The 14,167-nt window shown below is 40.7% G+C and overlaps 1 protein-coding gene and 1 long non-coding RNA gene across 2 annotated transcripts in view; one reads left to right on the forward strand and one right to left on the reverse strand.

Annotated features, from left to right (window-relative positions):
- LOC308466039 overlaps positions 1-14,167 on the reverse strand; it is a 365,679-nt gene that overhangs the window by 93,879 nt on the left and 257,633 nt on the right. The gene's annotated exons all lie outside the window — the stretch shown is intronic.
- MED13L (mediator complex subunit 13L) overlaps positions 1-14,167 on the forward strand; it is a 172,444-nt gene that overhangs the window by 20,751 nt on the left and 137,526 nt on the right. The window contains exon 2 of the mRNA XM_080986142.1: positions 12,376-12,613. Coding sequence (XP_080842268.1) covers positions 12,376-12,613 — 238 coding nt within the window. The remainder of the gene's footprint in view (positions 1-12,375; positions 12,614-14,167) is intronic.

Genomic DNA, 14,167 nt, shown 5'->3' on the forward strand with positions numbered 1-14,167 from the left:
TCATTGTAGTTCTATTTTTAGAAAAAGTGGGTTTTATTGAAAAGGTCAGTATGCACTACTTACCATGATAATTTTAAAAATACAAAATGGTAATGAAACCTTAAACTCTACTGGTTGCCAGATGATTGGTGAACTCTTAGCTTCAAAATCCTATAATATTTTCTAAGGCAGTTGTTACTTAATGAGTTGGTTGCGCCTATGTGAAATCTGTTTACCTGGTAGGAAGCTTTAGCATCCAAACTCTTTCAAGTAAAGTTTGGAAATAGTTCAGTTCTGTTGGAAGGCTCGTAAAAATGCTTCCAGTAGCAATTGATTAAAGTTTAATGCCCACGGTCCTGCAAAGTTTTGTTTGGCTGTTGTTCCTGGCGAGTAGCCTGCTTCTAGTTTTCATGCCCATTCTTTGTCACCCAGTCAGCCATTGCTATAAATTTGATAACTGTTTTGAACTTACAAGCACTTATAGAGCGCTGACAAATTATTTGTCATTTTGCCAAACGCCTTAACAAATACTTTGTCTTACAAGCAGGCATTTTAGTGTTAACAGGGACATGAACTGCTTTGTCAGGTGTGCCGATACTTTAGCCGATTCTGAAACTGGTTTCTGCTTGCCCTGGGGCTGGTTTAGTTCCTGAGATGCACTGGCTTGCATCCAAAGAACCACACACAAACACACACACACACACACACACACACACACACAAACAAACAGAGAGAGAGAGAGAGAGAGAGAGAGAGAGAGAGAGAGATAATATTACCACTGTTCCATAAGTTGGCCCACAAGGACTTTCACAGTGTAGTGGATGTTGCTTTGCATGAGAAACATGAATGAAGAAGATATAGGTCGTGGAGTAGAAACTCTAGTGGACCATAAAAAGATCTGAGAAAAAGAAATGTGGAAAGGGAACAAATTCCCTTTTATTTGGGATCACTTCTCTGATTAAACGTTTGCCTTTCAGGTTAGAAACAAATTTTCTGTGAGGAGAAGAGTACGTATGCTTTTCTGGGCAATGTGCTTGAATGTGTGGATAATGTGCAACTGCGGGAATTATTGAATGAGATTGAAAATCTGATCTTGATCCATTTTAGTTTGATTTCAGGCTTGTGTTTGCCTTGATTGTCCTTTTGGATGACTCCTTATGCCCAGTGGAGGACAGGAAAAGTGTGAGTGTGTGTGTGTAGAGAGAGAGATAGAGAGAGAGAAAAGAAGAAAGCAATCTTTTTGTAACCTTAAGCGATGCAGCTGAAGTGTGGGCATAGAATCTGAACACTGCACAATGCTGTTTTCCATTCTTCTTTCCAGTGTTGCTCCTTCCTGCACTTAGCCCAGGCCTGCCATCACAAAAATAGGTAATAAGCACAAACTAAGGGCAGAAATGATTGTTACTGGGTGGACGACAGCAGTGTATATATTTCTCAGGTGAAGAGGAAATAGGTTTGTCTGGTAGATAGTGTGTGAATATTCATGTTTGAGAAATGATCAGATTGTTTTTTTCATTCACATAGTTACATCTTAACTACAGCCATAGACTTACCTGTTCCCTATTTAACCTATTATAGAAAGGAAAATATCATTTACATTAAAAAAAACAAAACCTATTCTAAGAAAACCCCTCCATTTTTATTTACCCTTCTCATACAGTAGACATTGCAGAAGTCTAAATGGGAGGTTACCAAATACTATTGAATAAATTCTACAAAAGAGCAGCTGTTGAAGAGGGATGTCCTTGGGCTGCAGTCCGCAAGAGGCAGTTTTTCCCTATATTGCAGTAGCTTTCTTATTCAAAAGCAAGTCATGTTCTACCACCATCATTTCAGTTATTATACAAAATTGCTTACTGGTCTACATTGCTGAAACTAGTTCTTATTGCAGTGGTAGCAATCAAGTTACTAAAGAATTCTTAACAGATTACATTGCTGTTACGAAGCCATGTAAACTTCATTTTTATAGATAATGACTTTTTCTTATATGATAATGGACTACACAATCTGAATGATGAAAGTAGAATGACAGGACAGTCCTGTTTGTGACGACTAAGAAGTAATCCCTATTGAGTTCAACGGGGTTTCATATCGGCTGAGTGTGTTTAGGACGGCAGTCTGAATTATGCCAAATATAAGCACAGTGGTTGTAGACATTGTTTTGCAATCATCCGGCTAGTGAAAGTGGGATTCTGGTGTCAGAATGGCAGTTTCTGGGAACATGATAGCTCTCTTTTCCAAATGGCGGCAATCCTCACTCTGTCCTACTCGAGGAGCAAACGGTTAGTGTGTGTGTGTGTTTGGACTTCATGCCCTATAGCATACCACCTGCCTCTTGGAAAAATGCCAGGGTTGCTGCTGAAAGATTAAGACTGGGTGTGGATTATGTATCTTTGTGCTACTTTGATTATTCTGTAGCCTGCAGTTAAGCACTGGGAGCTGCTGGTCTTGTTACAAATCGCTATTATTAGCCTTTGCTAGAGGCAAGCACAAATATAAATGATGGTAGGCCTACACTGTACCTGGATGCTACCTTGTATTTATGTTTCAGTTCCAGGATTTTGTTTACACTGGTGCTTTTGAAAGTAAATCTGAGCCTTTGTTTTCTTTAGAATATTCAATTTTGAATTATTAATCCTGTAATCTTTGAAATCTATTTGGTAGGCACTGGAAGTGGTAAATCTTTTCCAGTCTTAAATCCTATATGGACGTATGTCCTCAATCTCATTCTTATAATTCTGCTTGCTGAGATGGTTGACTGGTGGAGTCTCAGACTGCCGCTACTGTTTCAAGATTAGGGATTATTCATTGGTGTACACTTAAACTGATTGTTTTCTGAAATTCTAATAAAGAAAGGGTGACTAACCTGCAGATTAGATTGATTTAAATCAATGATTTTAAATTGGCAAGAAAAAGGCTGATATAAATCCTAAATCATGTTTTCCATTGATACTACTTCCTGTGTTTCCTGAACAATGATGCAAATCTGCCCACAAAAATCATGTATGTTATTTACACTGTTGTTTCATTCTTATAACCAATCCTTTCATCTCTTTAGTGATACTGTATACATTTTGCATGCTTTCCTTTTTAAAAAAACCTGTAGAGTGAATAGCTTCCCTATTTAGAGGGAGTATCTTTCAAATATTTTCATAAAGGATCTTAACAGCCACACCCATGACAGGTTACAAGATTAACAACACAATCCTATTTAATGAGAAGTACCGGTAAGTTCCCTTGAGTTCAGTGGTGGTTTCTCCCAAGTAAGTGGGTTTAGGGCTACAGCTGAAATCTGGAAATATAGAAATCTGGAATTTTGGCAGGCTTTTTCCATTCAGGAGGGACTACTTGCTTGCAAATTTTGTCCTCTTCTGTCAAGTATTGGGACAGAACAGTGGTTCTCAAAGGATGTAGCAGGAGAGGATGACAAGTTGGGCGGGGAGAGATTCAAGGACAATCAAAGAAACATTTAAACATTTCAGTATAGTGTAGTGTAGTGTAGTGTAGTGTAGTGTAGTGTAGTGTAGTGTAGTGTAGTGTAGTATATCAGAAGTTTTCAATCTTTTTGAATTCATGGCTCCCTTGACCAACTCTATTCTTTCTGTGGCACCCCTGTGGGGCTCAGGAGCCCAGTTATATCACCCTTGCCTGCAGAGCTAGAAGCCTCTCACCCTTTTTTGAACATCCTCCCTTGGGGAGTGTTCTTTCAGCCTCCTCTCCTTTCCTTGGGAGCCCTTCAGGCAGCCACTGCCCCTAGTCGTTGAGCTGCCCCCCCACCCCAAAGAGAGGTGCTTCCTCACACTGCCCCTTGGGGGCCTGGGCCTTATCTGTCCATTCCTAACAGCAAGGGCTGGCAGACTGGCTGACTGGGCTTCCTCACCCACTTGCTTGCTTATTCTGAGGCCGCCTCAGATCCTGGCAGCCAGCACCCCCTGGACAGCCCCAGTGGCACCATTCACCTGCAGAGCTTGTAGCCGAGGCTGTTGCAACAGACAGCTGCGCAAGACTTTGGGAGGCAGAGACGTGAGAGGGCATTAGAGACGGAAGGGAAGGAAAGGGGGCCAGAGGCCATGTTGCCCACAGCACCCCTGACCATCACTCAAGGCACCCCCGGGTGCCACTGTACACTAGTTGATAACCACTGTAGCATAACATATATATTTTTGGATAGCAACATCTACAACTCTCTTCAAGAGCATTTGCTAGTCTACAGTTCTCCACGACATACTGTTGTGAACAGGGATTTTCAACTCTGTCAGATCTGAAAGATCAGAAAAGAGAAAGGCTTCTTTGTCTGAATGAGGAGATGAGAGTTTGCTGGTCTCAAATTAGACCTAATATAAATGAGAAAAAGCAAACTCACACCTCTAATTGAGTTTGTAAGCATACTTAAGGTACATATGTAAGCGTCTTGTTTATAATTATATTTTGGGAACGACTTGTCTTCTTATGTAGCTGCATTGTTTTATTCTTTCTGGGTGTCCCATGATCATATTATAAAGTAGTTGTGTTCTATGTTATAAATCAAGCACTGCTAGGAGTTGTTTCTTATTCTTTTTCAATGTATTTCTTAGCAATAAAAAAATAGGTGTGGAGCTAGTAAATTTTTGTTCTTAAAGTGTGGTTCAGAGAAAAAAGTTTGAGAACCACTGGGTTAGAAGAACCTGTGCACTGCTCTTTTTATTTTCTTGTGTTCTTCTTTCCAGAGTTGCTACTCTGTGCTTCACTTGGCAGCCCAAAAGTAGAAAGCAAAAATGAGGTACCCATGGCATGCAGGTTGAAGCGGGCCCAGATTCCTACTGAACAGACATATTTGAGAAATGATTTTCATCTAGAAAAGTCATTTATCTCAACATACTGGTTACAAAGCTTTAATTCAGTTTATAGATTAATGTGGGGTTTTAGCTGCTATTATTATTATTATTATTATTATTATTATCACAAAGCATGATTCATAAACCAATAACAAATCTTTGTTACAGCACATGGTTAGTCTGGAGATTGCTAAACCATAGTCCTGAGTTCAGATGGCATGTTAAGCCAAACTACAGTTCACCTTTGTGGGGCTCAGGAGCAAAAATACCACCTGTGTGCTTACATGTTTGTGCCAAATGGTTTTCTTTAGCGTGTTATGTGAACCAGAGCACTATGTTGCACATATGCCATGCTGTGATGTCCTGTGGGATACGAGTGTGGCCTGCTATTGTAGAGGAAATTTTGAAATCAGTGGATAGTAATTGTACAGGGTCACATTAGAATTGCAGAAAACATGAAAGTTAATAAAACATCAAACTCTGCTGAAAGTAAGCTGTACACAAAGAGGTGTAATGAAAACAGCATTCAACCAACTTTGTTATATTTGCTTACAGATGAAAGAGATTTATTGGGTACAGTGTGGTTTTCTGAGTGGTCATACAAGGGCAGTTCTTGCACTGAAATAACATTGTTTCCCCTTCAGTGAATGTAAACAGGAAAACAGTTTTCATTTGTGAGTTTTAGCTGAGTAATATATATAGCTTTGGTCAGCCATTGGGGTGAAAGATAACTTGCAAGAACTTTGTCACAGAGTACTTCCAGCACAACTGGTAAAATTTGTTATGCTGATGACTTAAATTGCTTCAAAACACAGAGTGCTTGGAGCTTTGGGCACATAATTCATAGATTGGATGATACAGATAAATGCTTGCTTCAGAAAGTCATTTTGCTGAACATTTCTCAAAATGCATAATTAAAAACCAAAATGAGGACTTATTCTTAATGCCCAAGTGTAGCTTTGCACGCACTATAGCCTGCTCTCTTGCTGTGAAATTCGTGGTACTGAAGTGTATATCTTTTCACAAAATGTGCATTGCCTTTAAAGTGGGTTTGAGTTCGTGTGTGTTCAAAGGATAGGGGGTGGTGGCAAACCAAGATTTTGTGGTGGTAAAAATTGCTTGGAGACAAAGGCATTACCTTTTGTTAATTTTTTACTCCTGACCTACTTACTTTGGTTTTGTTGAAATAGCGGTTCCAGGTTTTATCTTTCACTTATTATTAGTTCCTTCAGATCATATACATGTCTAATTCAAAGTTAACTGGCAGAAATTCTGCTGCAGTTGAAACAAGTTCAGGGCAGGCAATTCATAATATACCTGGCCTGATGAGATTTCAGCCCAGTAATTCTTCTGGTGACTTGTCTGCATGCCGGTTGTTTTGGGGAGGAAAGTTTTGGTGGGATGGATACACCTTATGAGCCCCTTCTGGCAGCTTGAATGTATGTGCATTTCTGTGTTGTTGTTGTTTAGTCGTTTAGTCGTGTCCGACTCTTTGTGACCCCATGGACCAAAGCATGCCAGGCACTTCTGTCTTCCACTGCCTCCCGCAGTTTGGTCAAACTCATGCTGGTACCTTCGAGAACACTGTCCAACCATTTCATCCTCTGTCGTCCCCTTCTCCTTGTGCCCTCCATCTTTCCCAACATCAGGGTCTTTCCCAGGGAGTCTTCTCTTCTCATGAGGTGGCCAAAGTATTGGAGCCTCAGGTTCAGGATCTGCCCTTCCAGTGAGCACTCAGGGCTCATTTCCTTCAGAATGGACCGATTTGATCTTTTTGCAGTCCATAGGACTCTCAAGAGTCTTCTCCAGCACCATAATTCAAAAGCATCAATTCTTCGGCGGTCAGCCTTCTTTATGGTCCAGCTCTCACTTCCATACATCACTACTGGGAAAACCATAGCTTTAACTATATGGACCTATACGGATCTCTGTGTTACCATGCTGCAAAATGCACAATCAAATGTAATTTTTCACGATGTTTTTCTTTTACAGATTGTGGCAGGGTTATGTGTTGATTCTGTGGACCACTGTATTGATATAGGAAGTTGTAAATTGCTTGTACTGTTCCACATTTTTGTTTGTGTTCATTGGTTTTATTGATGTGTTTATACTGTGAGCTGTCTCATAATCCTATTTTGATGAAGGGGAGTCAAATATTCACATACAGTAAATATAGTCCTGTTTCTGTGAATGTGTGCATGTGACACATGCTGAAAATTGACCTCCTCTCCTGAAGGGCCAAAAGCAGTTTAATGGAGGGGAGGGGAAACATAAGAATACCCGATCTGATAGTGGCTCTCAAGTAAGAAGTCCACATTACTGTTACCTTCAAGTTTCTAGCATTTTGTGGATTCTCTTGAGGTGCGTAGCATGACAGTCACAATTTCTGAATGTTGCGCTATGGTTGCGTGTGCTTTATCATAATGTGTAAAGTTTGTTTTGGACATGTATATTGGTGTTTGAAACTTGAAGAGAAAAATGGGAAGGCAGAAAATTGGGAGGAATCCTACAGGGGAACGTTTGGGCACAACCAACAGGATATTTTGCATCAGAGTTGGAGGTCAAGGGCACAAGATTTTTAAAAATGCGTTGGACTCCATAAATTTACTTCTGTGCCCCTGAAGGCTTCCCCACCTCTTGAAAAAGTTCCCTGAAATGGAGCCCCTTTCTCATAATTCATTTTCAGGAGGCATATTCTCTGCACATTCAGTTTAGAGTTACATTTTGACCATGGAGACAGTACTTGAACATTCTTGGTAAAATAACACCTTCACATTGCAACCCTAAGCATGTTTATTCAGACGTAAATTCAATTTATTTCAATGGGAATCACTACCTATTAAGTGTTGTTGGGATTGCAGCTTTTGCATACCTCAGATGACATGTATCAACCAGCTCATTTCAGCACTCACCAAGCATGTTAGCTTGCTCAGTTTTTCGTTAGAAGCAGGAAGAGCCAGATGGAAGTTAAAATACTGTGCTTTCATGTTTTGAAATTAGTAATGTTGCATTTTACATGAAAGTTATGACACATTCGGTGATGTGACTAGAAAGCTCAGCTTTGGTTTAAATTGACAGTAGTACAGTATTCTTGTTTATAGGGTTTGCCAGGGTGGTGTCTGTAGGAATTTGAAAATTTGAAAGCGTATTTTCAAATACAAAGCCTTAGAAATAGTCCTGTTATAGTAAGGTCATTATTTTCACTGTAAGTTAAAGAAAAGCAAAAGAAAGAAAAAAATGCAACTAGTGATTTGGGTCAGAAAACCTCTTTCTCCCTGTATATCAGATGGTGTATTAAATTCTCTCATTTCTAAAAATAGATTGGGTGACATACTGTTGAGGACACCTGCCACCCCAGATTTTCACTGATGCAATGGGACATCTCCTTCCTCTCCTCCCCTCTGCACCCCTTTGTGCACCCCCAAATCTGAGCAACTCTGGGAGGCATATGAGGGCGAAGAAGACAGGGAAGTCCATTACGTAATTAGTAACAGAATGGTTGGATACACTATCTGTCAGACTGAATAACTTTTTGGAGGCAACATATCTACTTGCATAGTCTCTATTTCTTTGTGAAGAGAGTGGATTAAAAGCAGAAGTATGCATAATTGAAGCATGCTAAATTAGAACCCAATTGATTTAGGGCGTTGGAAAAATATCTTCAACTTTTTCTGGAAAATCCACATCACTGGGTAGGGCTCCAGTTTCTTGCTTGAGGAGTAGTATTTTTGGAAATAACAACATTAATTCTGAGCTTTAAGTTTCAGTATGACTGAGCAGCGTGGGGCGTGGGATGGTCGGCTTTGGAAGCATTTGCTGTATTTTTTTGAAATGGTGTCAGATTTGTCTCTTTTATGCCTGTTCTTGGTCGTGTTCAAAATAATTGTGAAAGCAGAATGATAGAATGGAGGGACTGAGGAGGTGCCATAGCTCATAGAAGAGCATATTCTTTGGACTCATATGATCCCACATTCAATCCCTGCCTGTTAAGACAGAAAAATATGAGAGGCTATTGAAACTGCTTATGTAAAACAAATACTGTATAACAGTGTCAGCTGTGGATGGTGGATGTAGATAGAGTGTCTAACCTCATGTTATTCTGAGGTGGGCAACAGTTGTCCTTGACTGAGCACCTGAATGGGAAACCAGATTGGTTTCTTTCTATCTCCCTGTGAGGAGCTGTGTCCACGGTCTCCTGGGCTGCCCTGTAGTAATGTCAGTAGCCCTTAGGACTAGCAGTATCACCTGGGAAGGAGTGATGGGAGGAAGGAAGGAGTAAGCAGAGGAGGACTACACAGCAAAATGATTTGGAAGGCTGTACTGCAGTGGTTTCAGAATACAGTGGTATCTTGGTTCTCGAACTTAATCTGTTCCGGGAGTCTGTTTGACTCCCAAAATGGTTTGAAAACCAAGGTGCAGCTTCCGATTGGCTGCAGGAGCTTCCTGCACTCAATTAGAAGCCGCGTCACACGTTTGGCTTCCAAAAAACTTTCGGAAACTAGAACACTTAATTCCGGGTTTGTGGTGTTCGGGAGCCGATTGGTTTGACAACTAAGCCATTCAGGAACCAAGGTCCCACTGTATTAAAATATAGTCCTGTGGTTTATGGGACTGGCTGTATAGCCACAGTTAGCAACTAGCTTTGCTGAGAAGATGGAATCCCCCAGGATGATCAAGGCAGCTGCCGGCAAGTCCTGTCCTCAGTGTGTTCTCATTCGCTACTGCCAAAGCTTTTGCTTCTTCTTCCTCCTTCACTCCCCCCACTGAAATTGGTCAGTCAGTTAGAGTCTCTCTCTCTCTCTCTCTCTCTCTCTCTCTCTCTCTGTGTGTGTGTCAGTGTGTGTGTTTGTGTGTGACAGCAGGGGTAGGAAGGAGAAGAAACCCTAGACATTTAGCAACATAGTTTATTGCTTCCAGATACTGTTACATGATCTTAGTATTTACCAACGCCTTTGTCTAGTAGTGGCCTCATGTAGATTTTTGCCTGCTTTTGTCCTTTATTAAGAAATACATGCAAGATGGAGGGGTGTGCTTGTGCCCCTCCTTACCATGATTCCCCTCATGCATACAGCATGAGCTCCTTTCTCTCCCCGCTTACAAGGACAGGAAACCTCCTAGGCACCTGGCTTACTGCAGTGTATACAGATGCGAAACTTCTGCTTAAGAATGCAAAATATTCCCCCCCCCCATATATACTACTAAGAGTGTGGTGCTGCCAAAAATTAGAATGATGTTCTGAATGCTTCCTCTTTGCTGCTTGAAATGGCTGCTTCTTGAGATGGGAGGAAGAGGTCAGATGACAGGGCTGGGCCAGTTGAGCTATAGCAACTACTGTTCTCTGTGTTGTGTTGCAGTGCAGGAATTTTGGTGCTGGGTTATAGACAGAAAAGGGATGCTGCTTGTATACTGCCCACACCAGTGCCCAGCAACCTTCCTAAGTGAGCCTGTTCAGGTGATGTTGTAGTCCTGAGGGATAGCTCAGTTGGTAGAGCGAGAGTCTCTTAATCTCAGGGCTGTGGGTTTGAGCACTACACTGAGTGAAAGATTCCTGCACTGCAAGGGATTGGACCAGATTATCCTTGTGATCCCTTCCAACTCTATGATTCTATGAATCCAAGAATGGAGGTTGTTAGGGATTTGAGACAACTACACCAGGGGACTAGCTCAATTATGTATGGGCACCATGAGGAGAATGGGGCTGCCTAAGTCTGTTTTCGGCCCAACACATAGTGTAAGGCATGGGTAAGCAAATTAAGGCCCGGGGGCTGGATCCGGCCCAATCGCCTCCTCAGTCCAGCCCGTGGATGGTCTGGGATTCAGCATGTTTTTACATGAGTAGAATGTGTCCTTTTATTTAAAGTGCATCTCTGGGTTATTTATGGGGCATAGGAATTTGTTCTCCCCCCCGCTATATTCCGGCCCTCCACAAGGTCTGAGGGACAGTGGACCGGCCCCTGCTGAAAAAGTTTGCTGACCCCTGGTGTAAGGGGACACCCTCAATTTGATTTTTGCACTGAACTGATGACAACAAGCCACTTTGAGCTTTGATTGCCCACCTGTCAAAGCTTGACCACAGGGATTTGGGGAACTGAGGATCTGCCCCACCAGTCTAGTTCTCCACCCCCTGGTGTATGTGCTTTTGCCAGCTTGCTGTCTTTCTCTTTTGTTTATTGATAGATCGTATGAGTCTATTGGGTTTCATTAGTATTGTACCCTGCTTTGGGATTATTTTATAATGAAAAGTAGGCAACAAATTGAATAAATAAATAGTAAATTAACAAAGTAACTGCTCTGAAGAAGATAATATATGTGTGCCTGCCATGAGGGAACAGAGTCATTAGGTGCCCCAATTTAATAATCCACATAATAAATCAGTATGAATTCACTTTCATTCATATTTCTCTTGTCAGTAGGCAGAATGCAGATACCCAGAACAAGGGCTCCAAAATGTTTGTTAGCTGCTGAAAGCAGAGGACTGCTTTATGTTTTTTCCCTAAGTTGCCAAATGATTTTGAAATATTTATTTATTCAAACAATGGATTAAATAGATTCTAATGATTAAGATATGTGGTACTACATTTCTGTAATATAAACAGGCTGTGCAGTTATCCTGCATATTTTAATCTTGTGTATGCTAGTAGCAGCTACATATTTTTGGGCACTGATGCAGGAGCTTGTCAAACCAAAATGGTTTAAAATGTAATTATAGAATAGGGCGCAGATTGAAATGAAATGAAGAATGTTTTAAATTTCATCTTTTTATTAACATAAAACACTAGCTTGAGATAAAAGAGCTTTGGTATAAGATAGGGTTCCCTTTTTTGTTTTGTTTTCTGTTTTGTGATAATGTGCAGACAGATCAGGCATCCACTTTTATCCTGTATTCTGTTTGCAACAGTTGGCAGTGCCTGGGAGTTTGAGGAACTGCTAGATTTCTATATAGAATCTTAGCTTTCAGCAATAACAAACAGTTCAGCTGTACCCCTGCATATTAAATTGCAAGTGCTTTACCTGTTGGTTTCCGTGGGTCTTATTTCTATTAGTGCTTTTGATAGGAGAAATACCTATTTCCCTACAAAGAAAGCATGGTAAGTTTTAAAAGCGTAGTATAGTGGTACCTTGGTTCTCGAGCGTAATCTGTTCGACTTCTGAAATGTTCGACAACCGAGGCCTAAAAGACTGGCTGCAAGTTCAGTGGAGAAAATTGAAAAACACACAGCAGAAGCCGTTTGATTTCCAAGGCACATTTGAAAACAGAAGCATTTACTTCTGGGTTTTCAGTGTTTGAAAACCGAAACGTTCAGCTTCCAAGATGCTCAAAAAATGAGGTACCGCTGTATTCTGTTGTATGAAAATCTGCTTTCTTATTAAGCTTCTGCCTATTCATTTTTTGCAGACTTATCCAATATCTATTGTATCAACAACAATGGTCTCTCTTCTGAAGAGGCACTGAAAGTTTAAGAAAGAGCAATGCTAGTGTTTCAGTTTCTTTTAAAATCTGAAGTATTTCAAATAAGTTGGCAAACTTGCATATCAGTTACTTGCAAAGGTTTTAATACTCTCTTGATTTTCTTCCCTGCAGGCGGAACTCACTGGCATCAAGTGGCGTAGGTATAACTTTGAAGGCCATGGAGATTGTGGCCCCATTATCTCGGCCCCTGCTCAAGATGACCCCATCCTTCTGAGTTTCATCCGCTGTCTGCAGGCCAATCTGCTTTGTGTCTGGCGCCGTGATGTCAAACCTGATTGTAAGGAGTTATGGATATTCTGGTGGGGAGATGAACCAAACTTAGTAGATGTGATACATCGTGAGCTACACAGTAAGTATTCTCCCCCTTCTCCATCTTGCTCTAATTCTACAGTGAACGTTTCTTTTCTGTGCGGTCTTCAGTGCTTGTGTACAGAAAAATTTATTAAAAGTTGTGAATGCAATATATGAATGAAACCCCAGACCAGAAATAAATTGGATGTAAGGATACTGGTAATGTTGGTGATTTTTGAGTACAAGTGTAAACGCACATATTGAACTAAAATAGGCAGATGAAGAGCATAGAGACCTAATGGTCATATTATTCAATAATGTAGAGACTTTATTTTTTGTGTTGTCTTTTTAACTAATGAGGCAGTACAGAGACTTTATCCCAACTATATTTTCTCTTGTAACACCACCATCTCCTCTAGAGGAGCAGATTGAAACCCTCTTCCACAAGGGGGCAATAGAACTAGTGTACAGGGCCCAAAGACATCATGGATTCTGTTCAAAGGATTTCACGATCTCCAAGAAAGATGGAGGCCTCCAGCCTGTATTAGATCTTGCGATGCATTTATAAGATGCAAGGAAGATGTCTAGCGTCCTTCCACTTCATCACATTGGAGCACAGTTTGCCTCAGTATGGATAAAGGATATCTATTTCCACATCTCCACTAGCCAGAGCACCACCAGTTCCTCCATTTCACCTTGGGGGATGTACTTTTCAATTTAGTATTATTCTATTTAGCTTGCACCTTGAGCGCTTGGAACAGGGATGGTGGCACCTTAATTATGGAATGCCCTCCCTGATGAGTGTCAACCTGGCACTTACCTGGTGCCACACAGGTCTTTATGTATTTCATAAAATAAAAAAAAATCTCTGAGGCCTTTTTTTTTTTTTTCCGCTCTTGGAACATTTTGATTTTTCTGGGTTTTAAATGCTGTTTCACTGTTTGTGCTGGTTTTTAGGTCAAAAATTAATTGGGTTTTTTATGGTTTAATTTGCATATTGTCTGCTGTGTGTGAACCTCCCAGAGGACTTTGCTGATTGGGTTGCCAACAAATGTTATAAATAAAAAAACTGGGAGCAAAAATCCTGCATGTAGCACTGGTAGGCAAAAAACCTTGCTACTGTAACATAGGAAAGCAGGGTATGGTTTGCCTTATTGCCGAGGCAAGGGCAAGGATGTGTTCTGGGGGTCAGTGGCTGTGAACAGATATGAGAGAGTGAAGGTAGGGTTTTTTTAAAAAAATTATGTCGAAACCAAATTGCAACTTCTTTTGCGGGGATAATAACATACCATGAAAATTCAGTGCAGCACTAATCTATAGGCAGTTACCAATATTCATTGGGCTGTTTTCATTCTCTAATTTGTCCCAATAGGAACAATGACAATTATAATGTTAAATTTCACACAGCTAGGTAGAAAAACAGTGCATGCTTTCAAGCATCCTGGACCAGAATTTTGGATACTGCTGGCGATTGAAGCAGTTTGTGGACAGGGAAGCTACTACACCAATTTGTGGACAAAAAACCATTGTAAATACTGCTTACACCCAGCTGTGCAGAAATAGAGATTAGTTTACACATCAGCTAATGTTTTGATAGGGACGCAGGTGGCGC

The sequence above is a fragment of the Podarcis pityusensis genome (genome assembly GCF_964106645.2).
Source record: "Podarcis pityusensis genome assembly, chromosome: 16".
Lineage (NCBI taxonomy): Eukaryota > Metazoa > Chordata > Lepidosauria > Squamata > Lacertidae > Podarcis > Podarcis pityusensis.